The sequence below is a fragment of the Rhinocladiella mackenziei genome (genome assembly GCF_000835555.1).
Source record: "Rhinocladiella mackenziei CBS 650.93 unplaced genomic scaffold supercont1.5, whole genome shotgun sequence".
NCBI lineage: Eukaryota > Fungi > Ascomycota > Eurotiomycetes > Chaetothyriales > Herpotrichiellaceae > Rhinocladiella > Rhinocladiella mackenziei.
The window spans coordinates 2,709,003-2,731,659 of record NW_013550600.1 but is presented as its reverse complement, the minus strand read 5'-3'; the positions used below and the strand labels follow the sequence as shown (position 1 = coordinate 2,731,659).

The window sequence follows — 22,657 nt, the reverse complement described above, 5'->3', positions numbered from 1 at the left end:
ATTCATAATCACATGACCGAGACTGAATTAAAATTTTGCCACCGAAACTCTTTTTCATGCCGAAAGATGAGCAGGGAGGGCCGGGGCGTGCTGCCTGCAACTTCCTCACATCTTCCGTCTTCTTTTCATCACCACACAACCCTCCCTTCTACCATCATCCCATCTGACTTTCCATCTTTGTTTTGTACAATCACGGCTTCTTACGACTCTTTCCTCCACTGTAGAATACCGTCGAGGTCGGTTGAATCGGAGATTTTCCTTTGTACAGAGTGTCGTCTCTTCGCCTGCAAACGGCAACCTTGCATGTATCGGTGATTCACGGGTTCTCGGTTCACTGCAGTCCTTGATTTCATAATTCTTCGTCACACTCTTGTGTTCAATCCACATTTCGCTGGTATTGAATAGGAAAGAGACCATAACGTCGTCAAGAGCTGGGTCATATCGGGAAAACGGGTGGCTGCTATTCATTCATCATTCAAGTGTGGGAGTGGCAGATCCAGAGTCGAAATTATTGTTGTTGCAAGAACGGCTGGTGAATTGTAACAGAATCACCCGAGCTGCGAATTTTTGCTTTCGTCTTGAAAACTATTATTCTGTTTACTTTGAATAACAATCTCCCTTCTTTCCCTTGAGTCATCCTTCGACTTCTTGTCCCTTGGAAAAGAATTTTAAGAAAGAGAAAAAAAAAAAAAAAGAGAAAAAAGAAAAAATTACACCAGAAGCCATCACGATCACGCTTTCACCACCGTGCTTACTGTCAGTTTAACTGGACGAACATATCAACTTGACTGCTGTCGCCTCTAATCCTCAACCGGCCCGGTTGGCCTTGCCACCATGGCATCTTATGTATATTTCAAGTTCAAGTCACAGAAAGAACCACAGCGTGTAACAATCGATGGCCCTCATACGGACGTCTGGAATCTGAAACGTGAAATCATCACCATTTCTCGTCTGGGAGATGGAACAGATTTCGACCTCAAGATCTACAAGGAGAATGGTGATGAAGGTAAGATCGTCTTCTAATATCGTCAACGTAGCAGCACTAACATCTTCTAGAATACACAGATGATACTGAAATCATACCCAAAGACTCGACTGTCCTCGCTCGAAGATTGCCTGCGTCGGCTCCAGGCAAAGGCCGTGCTGCTCGATATGTCTCCGGCAAGCCGCCTGTTAGCGCCAAACCCACTGCTGCGAATGCTGCCAGCAAATCGGTCAAGACGGTGGATATGGATAAAGCGATGACAGAACAAGAGAAGCTGCAGGCGATGTTTCAATTCACCGACGCACAATGGCAACAGAAACAAGAAGAGATGGCCCATGAGACACGAGTGCCCATGCAAGGAGGCAAGCCCTTCAAAAAGGCCAACGTCCCCGAAGGAGAACCGCCGCATGGATATATCTGCTATCGTTGTGGCAAAAAAGGTAAGTCTGCACTCCACGGCCCCAAAATTCACCGCTAAATAGATAACAGGTCATTGGATCCAAGCATGCCCGACAAACGATGATGCCAACTACGACAACAAGAATCGCATCAAACGAACCACTGGGATTCCTCGGTCAATGTTGAAGAAGATTGACCAATCGGATATCGATAAGCTTGATGATGTTCAAAGACAAAATCTTATGGTGAATGCTGAAGGAGAATACGTCTTTGCTCAAGCGGATGAAAAGGCATGGAAAAAACATCTGGAACAAGTCAAAGCTGCTGAAGCTGCCCAGAAGAAAGTACAAATTGGCGACAAAGAGCTGCAAGATCGAGGTTTGGAATGCTCGATTGACAAGCGCTTGTTTGTAGATCCAATGAAGACCCCTTGTTGTGGGAAGACTTATTGCCACGACTGTATTGAAAATGCTTTGCTTGAGAATGATCTCACTTGCCCCGGCTGTGAGACAGAGAACATCAGTCTCGAACGTCTCGAGCCTGATGAAGACATGAAGGCCAGAATCAAAGAGTATGAAGCAGAGAAGGCAGAAGCAAAGCGACGATCTAGAAGTCCTACTGTCACAGCGGATTCACCCAAAGCAAATGGTTCGGGTTCAAGATCCAGATCAAATTCACGACAAGGAAGTGGTTCCCCTCAATCGACCAGTGGACAAGCTCGGAAACGCAGTGCCAGTGACGTGGATGGACCTTCTGCATCCGGGAATCTCGCTGCGCCAGCCATGAAACGTCAGAAGTCGGGCGAAGCAGCGTCTTCGTCGACGACACCAAAGCCCGAGGCTGACGCCAAAAAGGACGGTATCAAAGAGAGTTCAACTCCTGAAAGTAATAACATGCTACCCACAAACATGATGCCACCGGATTTGTCTCAAATGCAACCGGGCAATAACATGCCTTTCCCCATGATGACCGGTTTCAATCCGTTCATGATGAATCCCATGGCCATGAACATGGGTATGAATGGAATGAACTTGACGAACCCGAATTTCAACATGATGACCGGTATGAATGGTATGAACATGTTCCCACAAACCAACGGGAATATAGGTTTTCCAAACATGAACCAAATGCCAACTTGGAATATGAATATGAACCAGAGTCAGAACCAGAACCAGAACCAAAATCAGGCCAGCAACAACATGGGACCCAAAGGGTACAACAGCAATTTCAACACCAATCGACCAAATCGCAACACAAGCTTTCAACCACCCAAACCAACATCACAACAGCCAGCAGGAATGACTGGTGTTCCCACTGGTCCTAAAGCCTTGATGCAACAACAGAATCCAAATCAGAGTTTTTATCCTCCCACAGGTCCTGCTAGCAGCAAATTTTCCAATCAGCAACGACATATTGGAAATGAAGAGGATAATGCCTACATGCGGCAACCGGTGAATCCACATCGGCATATGAATCGAAATCGTCGAGCGAGACAGGCCGATTACCGAGAACTGTAATTGACTGGTCGCCAATGAGGATTAATAATATTTTCGATATGGGAGACTTTACAACAACACGATCAGTCCGTCTTCGTGGGGTATCATTGGGTCGGAAGTCTTTTTCACGAACAGCACTGGAGTTCAGTGGGGAATCCAAAATGTAGATGACCATGGGTCGAGCTTTGACATGATCAAGAGAGTTTGGGTTGACTTGGGAAGGTATTCTTACCGATATATGTATGCACTTTTGCAGCGAGGCATGCGGAACCTAGGTTCCATCGATATCTTCAAAGACATACATAGCTGGGCTTTGAAATGGTGTTGTATCTACCCAGGTGGTCAAGCTGAGACCGAGATAGAGGCTTCCTCCAATGCAAGGAAAGAAATGCTCTTACAGACGTTTTTCTTTTTCTTCCCCTTTTCTTTGTCCTTTTCATTTCCTCTTCCTAGTCAAAAGATTTTTCGAAATCATCTGCGTGCCTGTATCCATTGTGGATCCGAATATTTCCTCACTTCCCTGTTGTTCCATCTAATCTAGTTCGCTGAGGTCTTACTTACACTCTCCCACTCCTTTCTCACCTCTTTTGCTGCATCATATCCATAGCACGAATCCCTCGTTGCTCGATCTGCAATTCCATACACATACTTTTCATCCCCTTTGTGGACGGCGCCGTCAGCTTGCATCGTTGCATCACGAATCACCTGTGCTTGACCTGGCGGTAAATGCAGGATGTTCCCCGCGAGGAGACTGGCCCGTTGCACGGCTTCGGCGCGTGGCTTCCGGACAGATTCGAAGATAGATAGGGCTGAGTGGAGATCTGAGTTTGGACTCAGATTTTGGCACTGGCTCTGTGTCTGTTCGTGCGAGGTTGATAAGGTTGATGTTGAACAGGTCATCGAGGAGGAAGATAGTAAGGAGAGACATTCAGATAAAGCAACTGCGTCTTCAACTGCCATTGAAATTCCTTCTTCATATTAGACAGAACTTCTTTTTAATTTCTCGGGGAAAGAAGAGTACGTGGAGAGAAGAAAGCAAAGAACCCGATGGAGAAGCGAAACTCAGGCCCATACATACCCATAGATAAATAAAATGCCATAGCATGCGCAGCGTCTCCCATTATGACGAATTTTCCGGATTCTGAGATCCACTTAGGGAGAGGGGGTACCTGATATATAGGCCAGTTTTGAACGGTTGGTCTCGCCATCTCGATCAGGTTTGTTAATCTATTCTCCTCATATGCGTCAGCATCATCCTGCAAATCGAATTTGACATCGGGGTTGATGTAACCTCTGCAGACCTCACAGGATGTTGAGGTTTCGGGGTGTGTGCATTGGGTAGTACGTCCCTCTTATCCCAGCCCTGGAATAGGGATTTAATTTCCTCCATATACCGCTCGGACGACCAGTGAGTGGTATCAACGTCGTCAGGGTGTGACATGACCATGTTCAACACGGTGGCATTGTGGATCATGTAGATCATGGCCGAGCAGCGTTCGCCTATCCTGTACTCACGTCAGTGGGCCTCCCGGTTCTTCAATGGCGTATCAAAAGATTCCATCAATCTGATAAAGCAGGAAGACGGTCCGTCCGAAGGTTGAGCTAACTTACCATAGATGATTATTATGCTGGGCCACGAGCTCGGAAGTCTCGGGATTTTCCTGGATTTTGGAGACGTCGACCATCATTCTGTACGCAGCCCATCCAGTCTTTTGAGCCCCTTTATCTTGGTCTTTGAGGAATTGTTGTCGACCGAATGAGTTGATTCCTTTCATCGACCGTCATCAATATATCAGGTGCGCCGAACGTCATTTGAGACCTGTTTGTGGCACAATTTGACACTTACCATCACAGCAAACCACCAAGTCAGCACACACTCGCTCACCATCTTTCAACACCACGGCGCCATTTTCGAACTCATATTCCACAACCCTCGAATTCACCCTCACTTCCGCCCCAGCCTTCACGCCATGCCTGTGCAAAATCTCATGCAACACGCCCCTGTGCACAACGACATACGGGGCTCCATATTCACCCTCTAGCTCGGAAATCTTGATCTCCCGCAGAACCCTGCCTGTTTTGGACTCGTGAATGAAAAAGCTCCCAGGCAAGGCGGCTTTGGAGAGAATATCGTCCCGTAAGCCCCATTGAAAGAAGAATTTAATGGCGTCAGGTGTGAGTTGGACGCCGGCGCCGATTTCCGCGAGCTGAGGAGCGGATTCGAGTATCGTTACGCGATGACCACTGATGGAGAGCGCGAGCGCGGCGGAGAGGCCGCCTATGCCTGCACCGACAACGATAATTCTCATCGCTGGACTTACACGTGCTTCTTGTGAGATTGTGATAACCCTGGGTCGTAAGTCCAATTGTCTTTGGTGGTAGTTATTCTATAACAGAAGGCATACCTGCCTCGATATATCTTATCGGTACCTGGGTCGTAAGAGACCAAGAGTTAGGAAGTGTCTTGGTAGCTTTGAGGATCTTGATCGTCCCGGCCAGGAAATATAAGTGCTTGAAAAAGGCCATATAGAATTTCACTGGCGACGGCTGATGCCTGATACGGATGGCTCGACCCTATGACGGGCCCCTTGTTAGCAAGGTGCCCTAGGAGTGGTTCTGTCTAGGCGTCCGGTTGACGTGCTTCTCCGGCTCGTTTGGTGGAGAACAAAGATCGCAGGTTTCCTGCATTTGCTTCGAGATTGCACTCTTCCGTGTAGAGACCGTCGGATTTCTACCAAAGTCTGGCCTGGAATTGGCCTTGCATATGAAAGATCCTGTCATTTCTCACTCCGAAGGTATTGCTGACTTGGAAGTTCATAGGATCATCGCCCAACAAATTCGCCTTGTTCTCTGCCTTTTCCCGGTGAGTCCATAGCTCTCGTGCTTCGAATTTTCGTGCACCGAATGCCCTGCGAGGCGAGCTCAAGACGAATACGACAAGTGGTGGCTACGGCTGCTTCTACTTCCACTAGACTTCCACTCTCAGCGGACAGAGCGGGTCATTCTTTGACTATTCGGATCTTGGGATCAGGCTGAAAACTCAAGAGCCCACTCCCAACCCATCCGTGCCGCCTAGAATGAAACCCTTGGAGAGGTTCGTCGCGAGACGGGCTTGGGATGAGGATTGAGATGCCTAGAGCACGAACGTAAAACGTCCAGTCAGTCGACATAGTAGTGAGCCGGAGAAGGATGAGAGATTTTTGTAACATATCGACGAATGCCCTATCCATCGAACAACATCAAACGCGTCTTGGAATCCGACAGGGAACTTATTCTCCGGCGCAAGACGATATTCGACGCTGAGCATTAATATGCCCAGATCCGCTGCGATCCGTCGACAGTACCGATCATCTGTTTCGAGGCCGCCGGTCACAAAGCCTCCCGCGTGCATGTAAATGAATAGAGGTAAGTCCTCGGACCGAGTTTTCCGGTACGTCCGTACACGAACGAGATAGTTATCGGACGAAGATGAGATGTCGAACTCTTCCATCTCAAGGCCTTCTTGAGGGGTGGTGGGAAGGCGGTCCCGAGACATGCCTTCTATTCGTGTCCCGAGAGGGAGATGGTGTGGGAACTGGGGGCATTCTTAGTTAAGATCCTGAGATGAGGGATAGTAAAACTGGGAAAGTTTGGTCTGACAACATTGGTCTCTCTCATGACCAATATATTTCTTCTTCCGTGACTTGGGCAATGACACTTACATCGACCCATTCTTTGTCGGGGATGGCCAAGTGTCGATATTCGGCCATTCCTGTCGATCAAGTATGGTGTTGAAAGAATGAAAGAAAATATGATCGAAATCTTTGTTTTGCGGCGACATGGCAGTCGTGGTCGAAGCACATCACAATACAACGCCATAAGTCTTGGCTGCTCGGAAGGTCAAGTTTAAGGACCAAGGTAGAAGAATTATACCGGTGGCTAGAAGAAAGAGTGGCACTAGAATTCTTTCTGATTTCAGCTCCATCTTTGATCGCATAGCACTATTCTCTGGCGTGGATAGCTCGGTAGGGAGGTATGGCCCTAAGGGCTGACCGTTGGTCATACTTGAGACGACGATTTTATCAAATCTAATAGGTGATCGAATCTTTCTCTCTACGTTTCAGGCATGTTCATGCAAAAGCATCAGGCGGCACCTTGCAGACCGCAAAGCCTCCATACTGGAGCACGCTCGCGGCGATGAAGAAACCATTGTAAGGGTCGACGGCGGCGGCGGTCATGAAACTGATCAAAGAACCGTCGTCAAAGTAGACTAACATGGGTGTATAATTCTTTTCGTGATCGAGTCGAAGAGCTGCAGCCGGAACTAAGAAGTCCTTGCCGAGTGTTTTCACATTGTCTAGGTATGCCGGGAGATCTTCAAGTGTAGGGAAAACTGCATGATGTCAGCACCAGTTTCGTCTGTCTTGGAGGTGTGCGCTCTGACCTGCGACGATCGGATCGCCTGTTGTGGGGAGAATGTTGATATTATCTGCTGCTGCTCCAAGGTCCTGGGAATCAATGTCTGGTAAGACGCGGAAAAATTCCTATTAATACGAGCCTGAACATACCACAGTCTGCAGGTTGGTCAAGGAGTGATCTGGATGAATCTGAAAAATCGTGACCGTTCCGTTCCTGGCGTCGCCCACGAAAAGTCGGTCTTTCCATAAATTGATGCCATTGGCGCCTGGAAATGTACCGGAGACTTGATTACAAGACACCTCCTGTTTGATCATTGTGAGACTTGGGGAGATTGGGGCAGCATCGTTACACTCGACTGGGGGCGTACCTCGCCGCTGGCATCACAGTACTGAACATTCGTTGCCCAGCTCCAAGGTCCAAACTTCTCCTCCAGGACACGAAGCGGACCACCGGCAAAATAGTGATCGTTGGTGATGTAGAAGGTCCTGCCAGGGTCAGCATTGTGACGAGGGGGGAAAAATGGCATCCATCTGCTCATTACAAGGGACCCGTTGAGACCACTCCATTGGCAGTTTTGATGTTGGGGTGTTTGACATTCTTCACTAAGTCGACCACATCCGACCCGAGCGTGTGAGAGAAGATGGCGATAGAATCTCCGTCTCGAGCATGGTTAACAGCGAAGATTTGGATCTCCGGAAAACATCAGCGTGTGCATCGTTTATCGGGGATTATCAAGTATTCGTACCCGAGAAGAGTCACCCGGCAGCGAAAGGATATCAATGCCATGAGTGATGAAGTCCCCTTCCAGGCCTTTAATCTGGAGCTCTGTCGTCTGGCCGGTCTTCAGGTCATGCTTGAATAGCGGCTCACGGAAGGACGACTCAGCGCGCAGGTGGGCGTCACGAACGCCGGCACACGGGTACCAATGCGTGCGCTCCCAAGGATCTCCACAGGAGAGGAATGCCGTCTGGGATGCATAATGGATTTTCACATCTTCACAGGCGTTGGCGGTCTTGATGACCTGGCATTCGGCATTATTGAGGGCGGTGCTGTTCTCCCATCGGACGAGTCGCGTCTTGTCGATCTCCACCCGCCCGACAAGCTTCCAGAGATATTCGGCCGATTGGGTGTAGAGAATGACAGAGATCAACGGTACTAGGACAAGCGAGAACGGGATTCTGGGCGCCATCGTGGCGGTTCTGATCGAGCAAGTTGTTCAAGATTCGCAAGCAGATGGAGCAACGAAAAATTGTAACGCCGTCACTCAGCCGGGACGGAATTTTATGAATCCGTCGCCTAGAGGCACAGTACTACAGTAGTGAGATCATTGTACATCCCCTACTAAAATATACGAATTATACATATCAAAGCTTCAATGCTTCACTGTAGCCGACATCTCAGCCCCTCCATCTTTGTTTCCCAGTTTCTCACGTATTGGGAACAGCTGAATCCACCAGGCCAACATGGTTTCCTCCCCGATACTCACCCTGGCCCTTTGCCTTGCTTTCTCGTTTTCACAAGCCACATCATATCGAGTGGAAGACGATCAGAGAGTACTGGCCCACCAGCCCACAAACAATGATCAGCCAAACATCATCTTCGTCTTGACGGATGATCAAGACGTGCGAATGGACTCGCTGTCGTACATGCCACATGTTCAAGAGCACTTGATTCACCGAGGGACACTCTTCGAGAAGCATTACTGCACTGTTGCCCTGTGTTGTCCGTCACGAGTCAATCTCTGGACTGGCAAAGCAGCACACAACACCAACGTGACTGATGTCGGCCCGCCACACGGTAAGACTGTCCGACCGACATAGGCTTTGGCTTCTTCGTTAATCTGATCGCGTACAAGGAGGATACGATAAGTTCATCCGGCAGGGTTTCCACAAGGCATATCTCCCCGTCTGGCTCCAGGATGCCGGCTACAACACCTATTACACGGGTAAATTGCTCAATCATCAAAATATGAGGAATTACGACTCGCCTTTCCCGGCCGGGTTTACCGGGTCCGACTTCCTCTTGGATCCTTTTACCTACGAATATCTCAATGCCACCTTCCAGCGAAATCAAGATCCTCCAGTCAGCTATGAGGGTCAATACTCGACAGACGTATTGGCGACAAAGGCGTTCGACTTTCTGGATGACGCCGTGGCTGCTCAAAAGCCCTTCTTCTTGACAATTGCACCCAGCGCGCCTCATTGTAATATCCACTACTGGAAAGCCTTCTTCTCCGACCATCCCAGGCTCGAAGACTACGACTTTTCACCCCCGATACCTGCTGATAGGCACAAGCATCTCTTCGAAGACGTGGTTGTTCCGAGAACGCCCAATTTTAATCCCGATGAGGTATAATTTCAGCCTTTCTCGTGTTGGGGTGCGATTGAATTAACGTCAATAAGCCCAGCAGTGTTGCGTGGATCTCGCAGCTCCCGAAACAAAACCAGACGAATATCGATTTCAATGATTTGTTCTATCGAAATCGCCTCCGCGCACTTCAGTCGGTGGACGAAATGATTGATGAGCTCTTTACCCGCCTGGCCGCGTACGACATCCTCGACAATACCTATGTTTTCTACTCCAGCGACAATGGGTTCCACATCGGCCAACACCGACTTCAACCCGGCAAAGTATGTGGCTTCGAGGAAGACATCAACATTCCGCTGATCGTGCGGGGCCCTGGTGTTCCCGAAGGACTGGTGAGTGATGTTGTGACTTCACACACCGACCTGGCACCTACCTTCCTCTCGCTGGCTGGCGGAGATCTGAAGCCTGACTTTGACGGTGCTGCCATTCCGCTCACATCATCTTCCCTCTCCCATGCACGGAACAAACGACACGAACATGTCCAAGTCGAGTTTTGGGGCATATCCATGGCGGAAGGCAAGTATGGGCATGAGATATTTGACAACCACACATACAAAGCACTGAGGTTGATGGGGCGGGGTTACGACCTCTACTACAGCGTGTGGTGCACGGGAGAACATGAGCTTTATGACATGAACGTGGGTCCACAACATCTATTGCTGTTTCCGAATGGAAATTTGCTGACAATTCTTAGATTGACCCTTACCAAATCCATAATTTGTACTCCTCGAATCAGTCGTCTCTTTTCCGGTTTGGTCTCGCGGACGATTTTGAGCAAACCAAGTCCATCGAATTATACCATCTTTTGCCTCGCTTGGACACGCTCTTGGTGGTACTCAAGACATGCAAAGCCCGAGCATGCACGCATCCATGGGAAGTGTTGCATCCCGCTGGCGACGTGAACGATCTCCACGATGCGCTCAATCCACGATTCGACCACTTTTACGAGATGCACCAAGAAAGAGTATACTTCACCAAATGTGAAAAGGGGTTTATCCCTGGTAGCGAAGGACCCACTGACTTCAACACTTTTCCGATCGAGGGCTTTGGTTTCCGAGGAGGTAACATGTGGAGCGAATTTGTGTAGGTTTGCTTAGAAATTCCCTGGATCACTCTGCAGGGATAAGTACGGGGAGCCCAAAGACCGGATAGGCATTTCGACGAATTTCTTGGTTCGCACTGAAAACTCTTTTTCGTGCATAGCAACTTGGCTTCTCCGGAGGTCATTTGGTCGATTAACCAAGGGTGTTCTTCTGGATAGCTTATTGGTTGAGACGTCTTTTTGGGCTCTGACTCGGCCTAGAAAATCGCATTGGATCGCATTGGATCATGGCAGAGTCCGTATTTGAACTTTTCCTGGCCAAGCTCAACATCTCCAGGCACAACGAGTGAACGAAAGACAAAAGGGTCTGTACTGCACCTATGCTTCGGTTTACCAATCATTCCGTGTATCAGCTGGGTCCCTCGTGCCATAGTGTTATTGAACCTGGGTCCAGCCTGACTGCCTCTGTTGACATTTCATTCTTATTCTCTTTTTCCCCCACGCATTAGAGTTCTGTTGGGGCTGCTATGTTGATTTCATTCACCCCAATATGTCGTTCCGTTTCAGGGTCGGCGACGCTGACACAGTTCTGAAGTGGACGCCAAAGACTAAAAAGCCTTCGACGACAACGATGAGTCACACCAAGAGTACCAGCACCTTGTCAAGCGATTCGATATCCTACAGTCGGCCTTGGAACTCTCAAAAGATCGTGTTCACCTCGTCCCTAGATCTGAGAACCGCAAGCTTCTGAAAAGGTCACTCAAATAATACACAAAAGCTCTCCAGGTTTTCAGCTGAGATGCCGAGAAAGTCCAAGGAGTATTTGCGGAGCTCTCGTCGAAGAGGCGGCCTGTTAGGTATATGCAGGAAGGTGCAGCGGAAAGTTGAAGCGTCAGATATCAAAAGATTCTCTTATCAATTGAATGAGAATCTTGTTGATTTGCAGACTTTATTGCAAGTTGTGAAATATGCTCTAGCAACCTTCCTAGTGCTTTGTTCGAGCTCTCACTGGCATGATAGCAATCTTCCCTCTCTAGGATAACTAGGAGGAATGACCTCAACACCACACGAAACAAAACCACGCGCACGAACACAACCGAGTACCATCCAGAATGTGCGACAGGAGCTCACAAATGTAGAATATGGACTCTGTCAGGGGCAAGCTCGCCAGCAGGCTGTAAAGACGTCAAAAGGATACCTATCTATCTATATAGGTGCAGGGGCGACATCGACTTCCACGCTTGGAAGTCGGATAGGGGTATCCTGCGTAACGCATGCTCTATACATGTTCTTGGCATGGGGTCTTGGCGCCCCATGACAGACTCGTTATGCGAGACCGGGAATTACCCCACAAGTCTCTCGATCACCGCCCGTTGTATTCATTGATGCCCCGAACAGGGTCTCAACTTTCAACCTCGAGATCATTAATACTCCTGCAGCATTCATACAATTTCTGTGGCAAATATTCCCAAAGTTGGTGCCAGCAAAGTTGAAAGAAGGGGTTTTGCAATTCGCCCCGAAAAGAGGGGGCCCGAACGGACCCTGATCTGGCTTTGCTATTTGGAGAGTGGTTTGTGGCCGGAGATGGATACATTGTGAGTGCCATCATCTTAGTAGATGGACAGCGCACGACTACCCCTCCAGCTTGTTTTGTACCGTGCAACGGTTTATCCGAGAGCAGATTATGCAGTAAGACCGAGCACTTGGTACCATTCTCTGATATTGACCTGTGAAATTGAATAGTGATGAGCGCCGGACACATTTTGGAGCGCGTCACCGAATAAGGCCAATCAGACACAGCCGGATCAGCAACGGTTCTTATGGATGCGAGACATTTACACCCAAACCTAGCACTCGGCCTCACTGTCCGGACAACTGTATACGGGACTTCCAAAGGGGACAAATTGTGTATAGAATGCGGAAGAGGCTAGCAAAGAGAAGCTAGCAATCTGTGAATGTAGCGGCTGGGATGGCCATCATACTTAGGGCATAGTGGATGAAGACAGGGCTAAGCACAACGTATGTGTCTTTGGTGGCCTACCAACCCGATGGAGCATCGTCAACGACGGGATTTTTCTGGCCCTGGGTTGGCTTTGATGAGTCCCCTGGAACTCTTATTGTAAGAATCCTGCAGCCTGCTCAGAATGCCGTGGTTTGAGTGAAAGCTATATCATCGGCCGCAGAATCAGGGCTTTGAGTCAGGAGATAATAAACAGGATGCAAAAAATAATATTTGGAACTGATTCTTTCACCTTTTTGCCTACTACCCTCCGTTATCCACAACCACGTCCGCAGGTGTGCTTCCAATTTTAGACGTCTAACAAGAGTTCTCAAATTTCGTGGGTACATCTCAAACATGGATTGGGTTTCTCTACTATTCGTCCTTCTCTAACCAAGACTTTGTGCCCTCGCTACCTCAAACCTGTTTGGGGGAAATCCCTTCTGAGCAAAGGGAGGGATGTGGGGTCTTCTCGCAAATCCCCCGCATAGGGAATTTGGGGTATAAATCTCTACAAGGCTGAAGGAAGAATCCCTGGATAACAAAGAATCGACGACTACATCAGATACTCGGATAGTTACTCGTTATAGCGTGTGTTCCTATGTCGACGACCACTCTCCAGCACCCTTCGATAGGGACCATTCTCGGCAATGAGGGCAATGGAGTGTATCAATTCCTGGGTTTGCAATATGCTGTGCTGCGGGATCGCCTGGCCGAGTCTCAAGTCAAGTCAACATACCAGACTCCAGTCAATGCGACCAACTACGGGTATTGATATCTCTATTGATCAGCCGTGAACCAAGAAATTGACTCAATCACATCAGGCCTTCATCGTTCTCTCCCCCAACAGGGTTCGACAACGAGATGGGATTTATTCAGCAAGCACTACCGAAGCCCGAAATGGTTCATTCAGATATCGACTGCCTGAATTTGAATATTACGGTGCCTAGTGCTCAAAATGGCATCCCTTCGGAGAGGAAGCTCCCCGTTTTCATCTGGATGCACGGGGGAGGATTTGTGGTAGGAGCAAATTCGTGGCCTCATTATGATCATGCCAAGGTCGTCAAATTGGCAAGTGACCATGGCGTTCCCGTCATCGGAGTAGGTGTCAAGTAAGTGTTTCTCATCCTGTGGAATAAATTGAGGCCTGATGAGATAAAAATTAACCAAGGGAATAGTTTTCGCCTCGGACTCCCAGGTCTCCTGACGTCAGATGAGTTGCGACAACATGGGTACAAATCGAACAACGTGCTCCGTGATCAGAGAAATGCTTTCAAATGGGTCAAACAATACATATCTGGATTTGGTGGAGACCCTGAAAACATCACAGTCATCGGGGAAAGCACAGGGGCAGGTAAGAGATTATCAACAAATTTTCTCTTTTTACCGAAGTATCTAAGAGTGCGGTCTCTAACCCATGATGTTCAGTTGCGACAACTCTTCATCTATACTCCAAAGAACCACTCTTCAACCGCGCCATCGCCACAGGCGGCTCTTGTCTTCTGGTGCCGCCTTTCTCTCCCCAGGATCATGAAAGCGTCTACCAGAAAGTCCTGGCAGTCCTTGGCTCGGAGGATTTGGGACCCGAAGAACGAATCCAGAAGCTTTTGTCCATCCCAATGGACGAGATCATCGCGAAGCTCCCCCCATATATTACGTTTCTGCCTATGGTAGATGGCGACATCATTCCTTGTAGGCCTACCTTTGCAGCGGTATCCGACCCTGCAGACGAAAGCATGCCTGGTAAACAGTGGTGTGAAGGTTTGACCATTGGGGATAGCCAGTTCGACGTAAGTTCAAGAAACGATTTCAACCGCTACGATTTGGGACCACTGCTCATTTCTAATACTTCCAGGCTTCTACATTCGGATTCATGATGGCTCACCTCAAACCTAACATCCGGCAAAAGTTCTCTGCCTCAATCCGGTCTTCGCTATCATCAACCCCGCATATTGCAGAATCTCTTCTCGAGTTGTACGACTTCAAGGCCATTGCTCTCCTGGATCCTAGAGATGATGACGAGATCGCATTTTTCAATTTTCTCAAGTTCTGCACCGATATTGGATACTACGCTGCCACCACATCCTTCGCTCGTGGGTGGCCGTCATCCAATTCCAAAATCTTCACTTTTTTCTTCAATGAACCCAATCCATGGCCAGGCGTGTACCAGGGATTGGCGACACACGTGCTCGATGTGGTATTTCTGTTCCAAAATTATAACGACAAGCTTCCTCCATCACAAGAAGCAGCAGCAAAGGAATTTGCTCTGGATCTGATGAGATTTGTTTCTGGAAAGGATCCTTGGGAAGAAAATATTGTCTCTCAGAGGAAAGCGAAAGTCTTTGGGCCTTCAACCGGTGATGGTCGATCCGTGAGCAGGATTATTGACAATGCAGAGTCAGAGGCTTCGGGGAGACGAATAGCAATCTTGGACCTGGGAAATGAGGTTGGATTTGACGTGCTTGCTGAAGCACTTAGGAGATTTCAGATGGGTCAATAAGGGAGATTTGCAGCAGGATGAGAGAATAAACCGAAGCATATTGTCAAGCTTTTTCTTTTCTTTTTCATTTTCTTTTTTTCCTAACCGTCCGATCTGATGTGCCAGCGCAGACAGCTTTCATTGGAAGGTAGATTGCCTTAATTTGTTTAGTCCCAGTCGAGGGTGGGTCAGCATGACTGACCAATCAACCTTCGGCTATCGTGGCGAAATCAAGATACACAGTTTTCGAGTGTCTCGTATAACATCAACTGGAGGAATCTGTAAATACTTTGTAGAACTCCAAATATGGTTGGCCAAAGGCGGGGGGAAGAATTCCAGTGGAGCCGATTGCTGTGGGTCTCTGTACATGCCTCGTACGAGCTAGTACGAGACTCTTCTGGCCCAAAAGCAATCGCATGTGTGTTGATCGTCGTATTAGCATTAGCCTGAGAGTTTGAGAAGGGTCTATGAACTGAAGGAAAATTCTCGCCGGTTAGTTACCTGTCCATGCCTCATAGGGAAGAGCTGGCACTCAATCATGGAACACATTTTCAGCACCCTTGCAAGGCCGACGAATGCAATGCAAGTGAATACACACTCGACTTTTGTTACCATTTTGCCTTGTTAGGGCCATCCGGAGTTCCTGATAGCCGTTCTCGATATGAGCTGAACATTGAAGTTATGATCATTCGTCTTCCAAAAGTCCTTATATTGAATTTCTCCTGTGGAGAGTAAAACACTTGATAAGGCAATACCTTGTGAGCAACAAGCAAGATTCAAGAAGCCATGGATCCGCCCCAGCCATATTACACTCTTGCCGAAGGGCAACCTCTGCTCGGAATGACACGACTGAGCAGCTAATGACCGGATCGGGCGGTGGCTTCGTCCTGTTGACCAGTACCCAGCTTCTCGAGACTTTGGCGCATTTCTCGGGTGAAAGAATCCCCGAAAAAGCTGTTCATGCCAAAGCTGCAGGAGCACGAGGATACTACGAGGTCACTGACGATGTATCTGACATTACAGATGCTGATTTCCTGACGGGCATTGGCAAAGGCCAGATGTGTTGATGAGAATATCTACCGTTGGACTCGAACGTGGATCTGCAGACACCGTTGGAGATTTCAGAGGGTTTGCCGTCAAGTTCAAGACGAACCAGGACAATAATAACTGGGTTTTCAACAATCAGGTAAGCGTCCGTGGCCCATGAAATACAATATTTCCTGTCTATTGACCAAAACTCCAGCCTATCTTCTTTGTTCGAGACCCGGTCATATTTCCTTCGCTGAATCGAAGTCATAAGAGACATCCTGGAACCAACACCCCCAATGCCGACATGTTCTGGGACTTCCATATCAACAACCAAGAGAGTATACATGCTTTGATGTTCCTGTTTGGCGACAGGGGGTTGCCTTCCTCGGTTCGCCATGTGAATGGGTACAGCGGGAATACCTACAAGTTTACCAAAGAGCATGGGTCATACGTCTACGTTCGAATTCACTTGATCTCGAATCAAGGAACCCGCTATTTCACCAACAGCGAAGGAGCCCAGCTAGCAGGCACGGATCCTGACCGCCACCTGGCGGACCTTCAGGAGGCGATCAACGCGGGAGACTTTCCATCATGGAATGTGTTAGTCCAAGTCACCCGTCCGAGCGAGATATCGAAAGCTCCGATCAATATCTTCGACATGACAAAAGTGGGGCCAAAGAAACTCTACCCACTACGCAAAATGGGTCGCGTGGTCCTTGACCACAATCCATCCAATTGGTTTGCAGAAATCGAGCAGGCGGCCTTCGGTCCGAGCAATATGGTTCCAGGGATTGCACCCAGTCCAGATCCTATGCTTCAAGCCAGAATGTCTGCGTATCCGGATGCTGCAAGATACAGACTGGGTACCAACTATCAGTTCCCTCCCACCAATGCACCAAAAAGTCAAGTCTATTGTCCCACTCAGAGGGATGGAGTTAAGAATTTCACCAAGAATTATGGGACAGATCCAAACTAAGTGGGCACGAGGCTGAAACCTGTCAAATTCGCAAATGTGAAAGGCAGTTATCCAGTCAGTAATGCCGAGGAAGCCCAGCTGCAAGCAGAGAAGGAAAAGGACCAAACCACTCTCGACCACGCCCAAGTTACAGCACCTTGCTCGGTATTCACTTCGGTCACCGATGCGGATTTCACACAAGCGAGGGATTTGTGGCGGATCATGGAGAAGCAGGAGGGTGCTCAGGGGCATTTTATCGGCAATGTCGTTGCACATGTGAGCGGAGTTACTCAAGTTTGGATAAGGGAAGAAGTCTACGGTGAGTGGGCTCTCTGGCTGAATTCGTCATGACTTGTACGACTGCTAACAAATTGTGCAAATAGCGATGTTTGGCAGAGTCGACACAAAATTGGGAGAGTCAATCAAAAAGGTTACAGAGACCAAGATTGAAGGGAACCATGCTCATCCTCATAAGACTGCATGGCATTGAAATAATCCGAGAGGTAAAAAGATTAAGTATGGAAGGTGACTTCTGGGGTGATCCTGAATATCTGGTTGCCCGCCGATCTTTGATCCAGAGAGTTTTGGCTTCAAAATATGGCCAATCGGAAACTCGTGCGAGCTGAAGTTGAATTCGTCGAGAAGCATTCTGCAGGACCAGCAAAGCTCTTTTCTCTGACTGGGTGCATAGCATGAATTTTGCTTTGGCATTTGTCGGCCAACCTTGCCATGCTCATATCCAGAGGGACTGGCGCAAGTGGGTATTCTTTAGCAAGGCTCTATTATAACTAAAGCACATACCCGAAGGAAATTATCATTGAGACGTATTCTGCACTCTTTCCCCTTATCACCCCGGAACCCAAGCCCCTAACATTTGATTCGCCCCAACAACCGAACCTCGCTTCCTCAACTATCACCATAATGTCTTCTTAGAAGCTCCATATAATTGCTTACTCGCACACTCATTCAGCGACGTCAATATGCAGCATTTTCACTTGATCGCGGTGCTCCTATGCCTCGCTACCACTACCAATGCCATTCTCAATTGCTCGACCTCTGTCTTTTCTAACCCAGCCCTCAAAAGGATCAAAACTACCTTTACTCTCAGTAATTGCACTATACTAGCTTTGCCGCCTCCACTGGACCTGAAAATCACTACCACCCCCACGTTACTAGAATTAGCTTCTGTGACGTGATACTTCAATACGCACATTTAAACCAAGACGATTCCATCACAGCCTGGAGTTGATTCCCTCCTCAAGAATAATGGGGACAGCTGCTTCATGGGCATCGGCGGTTCTGGATAGTTAGCCGACCTAGGTAACGCATCTTTCGCCCGGTCCAAGTCACAAGGATTCTCTGCTGTCCGCACTGATGGCGGACACCCGATCTCACCACTCACGGGTCCCGATGCGTGGGCACTGTCGGGTCTGGGGAAACGGAATCAAGTCTAGCTGCAAATCTGTGCCTTGGTTGCTCTGGGTGGTACTGCGACCATCGGAGAGACGGTGACAATTGCATTCTGCGGAACCAAACCGAAGTACTCGTACTGGAGCGGATGCTCGACTGGAGGCAGATAAGAGGATATGATGGTTTAGCGATATCCGAACCAGTACGATGGTATTTTAGTGGTTGTATCTGCCTTTTGACTGGGCGACATTTGTCTCATCCGGATTTGTGCCACCACTCGCGATGGAACAAGAAAGTAAGCAAATTCAACGGCTTTATATTTTCTGCAAAGTTCGATCCCACCGACATGATCTTAGATGCATATCCTCGACAATGCGAACTTCAAGAAATCGCCAAAGCAACCGTCGCGGCCTATGGCAAGCTAGGCGGAGTCACCGGCGGCATTATCGCTATACGAGACTCTACGCCTTCGATCCGCACACCGCAGTCGATCAGGCCTTCCACTGCCACGACGCTGGGAAAGACATACGAATTTCCTCGGCAGCAGCCACTGTCGCAGCAGCTACGTGGAAATGCCCTTCGACCGTCAAGGACCTCTATGAAGCCGAGATGTTGGACAACACGACATCGGGAATGAAGGATACAAATGTCCACGCAGACACAGCTGACAATGAAATGGAAATGGAATCGATCATGAGAATGATGACATGCTGATAGAAGCTATGTTCGTCTCGGGATGTTTCCCAGACAAAACAAATAATCTCTTGATCAATCCAAAACTCTCCCGCAGCGCAAAACCCCTTTTCGAACTTTAAACGCCTTCCCTTTCCCCAACTCGACTCAACTCAGAGCCAAGGACTTCTTTTCTACTCTAATTTCGGGCATTAATCAACGCCCAGACGAGATACATATATCGGCGGAAAAGAAACGTCCGGTTTGAAACTCTGCGAGACTAAGACCGGTCCAGCCTTGCGTTACCTCGTCCCATCCATTGGGGATAAGCCTCGGCTTGGAGAAAAGGCGAACGTTGTTGGAGATGCCTCCGCGCTAAAGCTAAGCTAGTCCTAGGGAGCAACCAAATTAGCTGAATTTATCCACGTGGTGGACCGGGGTGTGGGTGTTCCAGTGGCGTGCTGAGGAGAGAGGAGAATGATATGGACGTCTAGGGGGATCCCGGATCAGAAGGCCTTTTGAGTATTTCCGCCAGTAACCAGCAGAGGTGAGAGAATGTGGATTATTAGTATTTCAATGGGTCTGCTGGAGTAGAAGTCGCTGATTCAAACGTAAGTCAAGAGGAATATGAACATCAGCCGTGACGAGAGACTTTCACTGGTCAGGGCAGAAACTATCTCAACTACAGCACTACAATATTATCTCACATCACGTCCAGCCTTGTGAAAATAGGGTAGACCTGGCCCGAATGTACACACCCCCGATCCCACCAGCCCCGAAACGTTTCGCCCAAGACCTTTGTTCTCCCTTTGGTTCTTGGGTTCCTCTTACTCTTCATGCGTCCTGACATGCATTTTCTCCAACAAATTATTCCTCGCCCAATAGCTCCGATACCTCTTGCCCAAGAAGAACATGACAGGCAACGTCGCAATCAGTGCAAACGCTACCCCTCCCCAGACGAAAAATACATGTTCCGGCCCTGCGCTCGCCGTCCAATTATTCACAAAATAGCTGAATCCGTAAAGAATTATATTTTTCACAGCCATACTAGCGATGAAGATCTCGTTGGCCATTCCCCGGTAGGCGTCGAGCGCGTAATTCGAGGTGCCGATGCAAAGGAACATGACGCCGAAGAGCATGAGGCCGTGAACGGTGGCACAGGCGTAAGGGGATGCGCCGATCGAGACGAGGTGCCCAAAAAGCATGAGACCGACGCCACTGAAAACGCCAAATGTGCATGGAATGAGCCGGTACTCGGGCTCGTAGACGCCTTTGTTGCGGCGAGCGCACCATTTGATTAACGGGTCTGAAAGAAGGCCGAGAATGATAGAGCCCAAGGCGCCGCCGACAAAAGGCCCAAGGGACAAGTACCCGATGCTGGCGGGGCTGAGGAGGTATGGGGGCGGTGAGAATAGCTGGGCTAGAACGAAAGCGATCACAACGTAGAGCACAACGAACATGGAGTTGACGATCAAGATCCACGAGACCGCCAGGTTGACGACCACAGCGAAAGGGGCGATGATCAATTGCAAGAAGTTCTCGTTCGAATATGTTCCGGAGAATATCGCCAGCTCTTGAACGAATGTCTTTTTGTGATAGACTCGAGGAACAGCTTCTTCTTGGCGGGATGAAGTTTGCGAGACACCCTCACTGGCTTCTTCCGTGTGTGTTGCCCTGGCAAGGCCGGGCTTTTCCATGTTCAGTTTCTCCTGGTACTCGAAAGCCGCGACGTCTTGGAGATTGTCGTTTTTCATTTCGTCGATCTCATAGCGGCGGTCGCGGTTATAGCTTGTTTCGGGAACGAAGAGGAATTGAAGGATCGTTTGGGTCCCACCGAATAGAACCAGAAGGTAATATCTGGATAGCACAGGGGAAAAAGAATCTCTTAGTATATAATCGTTCATCTTTCATCGTCTTTTCGTTCGCATAGAGTACAAGAGAAGAGAGGAAGATTATACTTACAGCCATCTCCAGCCTAGATTCGACGCAATAGGACCGGCGACCACGCCCGTGAGATTCGAAATGCCAGCCAAGATGAAATTGATGCACGAAGCATACAAACCACGTTCATGGACAAAGAACATGTCACTGATCAACGTAAAGATCAACGACTCATACGGCGCAATGGCAAATCCCTGAATGATCCGCGACGCCAGCACACCTTCGTAACTGTTGACACACGATCCCACGATGTCGGCGATGAGACAGAGAATCGAAGCAAGGAGGAAAATCGGCCTCTTGCCCCATTTCCGCGACAAGGCTGAGAAAAGTGGGCCCGTCACGCCGATGACAAGCGTCTGATAGCCTGATGCCAGCACCAGCTTGGAGATGGTAGTGTTGATTTCAACCGCCATGGTAGCGAAGGCAGCGTTGAGCATTGCGCTCACAACAGCCGCGTACAAGATGGCCCCCCAGCATGTGATTCCGAGCGCCGTGAGTTTCTTGCTCATGGGCCAGTTTAGGGGATCGTTGGGGTCGTTGGAAGGTTGAGGTACGAGGACGATGTTGGCATTGCGTCCGGTTCCATGCTTAAGACCGCCTGTGACTTCTTGGGAGTGGGCAGCGGTTTCTTCGAGGATGACGGTTCCTGGGATGTGTGGGATTTTTGTGTCGTCGAGGATTCCTAGGAAAGGCATCTTCTGAAACGAAGTGGATTATTAGGCTCCCCGCCCCTGGATTGGATCTGATCTGAGCCGCAGATAGACAGCTTTCGAGGATAGAAGGCGAATTCAGAGGAGGAAATAAAAAGGCCCGCCGAGTCTGGCCGTGCTGTTCGAACTTATTAAGAAGCAAAAAAGGCGGTCTCAGCCAGCCAGCTAAAGAGATAGATAGATCACCTCAAAATGTGGAGCACGCCTTTCCCGGTGACCAAGTCTCAGCCCCTCCCCCGACAGAGAGGCACCAGCCAGCGTCAAATGCCCCATTTCCAGCATAGAAGATGGAGATGGAGCAAGACCTAGATGGGTTCATTTCGCCCCACTTCTCCAAATCCTCTGAATCAGCCCCATGACATTTCCATTTTGAGCCAAAAATCCTGGGGAAATTCTGGGGTTGGGGGATGCTTGTGGCGCTTTAGTCTAGCCACAAGCGCCATGCGGGGCGGAGACGGCAGATCTGCTGTTGAGTGGTTGAGGGTATTTAGCAAGCTCTGTTTTGAACGGGCTGGAACTTGGGGTGATTTAGTAGCCGTTGACGTGCCGAGGCTTGAATCTTATTCGTGCTTGGACCCCGTTCAAGGAGCGGAGGGATTCGTAACAGATGAGAATATCTGAGGTTGACATTTTTGAATGAAGAAGAATGGTGAATATCTGAGATTTCGTGAAAGCAGATGAATAATAGATGGAACAAAGCTTTTGATTTTTCGTAGCAATCAAAAATCATCATCGATGCTTTCATATGGACCCTTAACACCAATTATAAACTCCC

General features: G+C 48.8%; 9 protein-coding genes across 9 annotated transcripts; 5 read left to right on the top strand and 4 right to left on the bottom strand.

Annotated features, from left to right (window-relative positions):
* Positions 1-834: 834 nt before the first annotated feature.
* On the top strand, positions 835-2,901 carry Z518_07472 (uncharacterized protein; the record flags this gene model as incomplete). Its single annotated transcript, XM_013415601.1, has 3 exons — positions 835-1,006; positions 1,057-1,425; positions 1,475-2,901. 3 exons carry the CDS (start codon positions 835-837, stop codon positions 2,899-2,901), a joined length of 1,968 nt encoding a protein of 655 aa, XP_013271055.1.
* A 516-nt stretch (positions 2,902-3,417) lies between these two features.
* Z518_07471 (uncharacterized protein) lies at positions 3,418-5,189 on the bottom strand (the record flags this gene model as incomplete). Its single annotated transcript, XM_013415600.1, has 5 exons — positions 3,418-3,689; positions 3,959-4,112; positions 4,226-4,385; positions 4,492-4,648; positions 4,727-5,189. The coding sequence occupies 5 exons, from the start codon at positions 5,187-5,189 to the stop codon at positions 3,418-3,420; spliced, it is 1,206 nt and encodes a 401-aa protein (XP_013271054.1).
* An 824-nt stretch (positions 5,190-6,013) lies between these two features.
* On the bottom strand, positions 6,014-6,629 carry Z518_07470 (uncharacterized protein; the record flags this gene model as incomplete). The annotated part of the gene is made up of 2 exons (XM_013415599.1): positions 6,014-6,454; positions 6,582-6,629. 2 exons carry the CDS (start codon positions 6,627-6,629, stop codon positions 6,014-6,016), a joined length of 489 nt encoding a protein of 162 aa, XP_013271053.1.
* Positions 6,630-6,989: 360 nt separating this feature from the next.
* Z518_07469 (uncharacterized protein) lies at positions 6,990-8,467 on the bottom strand (the record flags this gene model as incomplete). Its single annotated transcript, XM_013415598.1, has 6 exons — positions 6,990-7,252; positions 7,304-7,367; positions 7,428-7,580; positions 7,646-7,763; positions 7,820-7,968; positions 8,024-8,467. The coding sequence occupies 6 exons, from the start codon at positions 8,465-8,467 to the stop codon at positions 6,990-6,992; spliced, it is 1,191 nt and encodes a 396-aa protein (XP_013271052.1).
* Positions 8,468-8,741: 274 nt separating this feature from the next.
* Positions 8,742-10,732, top strand: Z518_07468 (uncharacterized protein; the record flags this gene model as incomplete). The annotated part of the gene is made up of 4 exons (XM_013415597.1): positions 8,742-9,075; positions 9,134-9,627; positions 9,681-10,283; positions 10,340-10,732. 4 exons carry the CDS (start codon positions 8,742-8,744, stop codon positions 10,730-10,732), a joined length of 1,824 nt encoding a protein of 607 aa, XP_013271051.1.
* A 2,555-nt stretch (positions 10,733-13,287) lies between these two features.
* Z518_07467 (uncharacterized protein) lies at positions 13,288-15,186 on the top strand (the record flags this gene model as incomplete). Its single annotated transcript, XM_013415596.1, has 5 exons — positions 13,288-13,454; positions 13,511-13,798; positions 13,865-14,040; positions 14,115-14,476; positions 14,542-15,186. 5 exons carry the CDS (start codon positions 13,288-13,290, stop codon positions 15,184-15,186), a joined length of 1,638 nt encoding a protein of 545 aa, XP_013271050.1.
* Positions 15,187-16,025: 839 nt separating this feature from the next.
* On the top strand, positions 16,026-17,639 carry Z518_07466 (uncharacterized protein; the record flags this gene model as incomplete). Its single annotated transcript, XM_013415595.1, has 5 exons — positions 16,026-16,227; positions 16,272-16,351; positions 16,409-17,057; positions 17,172-17,468; positions 17,533-17,639. The coding sequence occupies 5 exons, from the start codon at positions 16,026-16,028 to the stop codon at positions 17,637-17,639; spliced, it is 1,335 nt and encodes a 444-aa protein (XP_013271049.1).
* Positions 17,640-18,841: 1,202 nt separating this feature from the next.
* On the top strand, positions 18,842-19,196 carry Z518_07465 (uncharacterized protein; the record flags this gene model as incomplete). The annotated part of the gene is made up of 2 exons (XM_013415594.1): positions 18,842-18,854; positions 18,916-19,196. 2 exons carry the CDS (start codon positions 18,842-18,844, stop codon positions 19,194-19,196), a joined length of 294 nt encoding a protein of 97 aa, XP_013271048.1.
* Positions 19,197-20,058: 862 nt separating this feature from the next.
* Positions 20,059-21,867, bottom strand: Z518_07464 (uncharacterized protein; the record flags this gene model as incomplete). The annotated part of the gene is made up of 2 exons (XM_013415593.1): positions 20,059-21,088; positions 21,194-21,867. 2 exons carry the CDS (start codon positions 21,865-21,867, stop codon positions 20,059-20,061), a joined length of 1,704 nt encoding a protein of 567 aa, XP_013271047.1.
* Between the last annotated feature and the right edge of the window lie 790 nt (positions 21,868-22,657).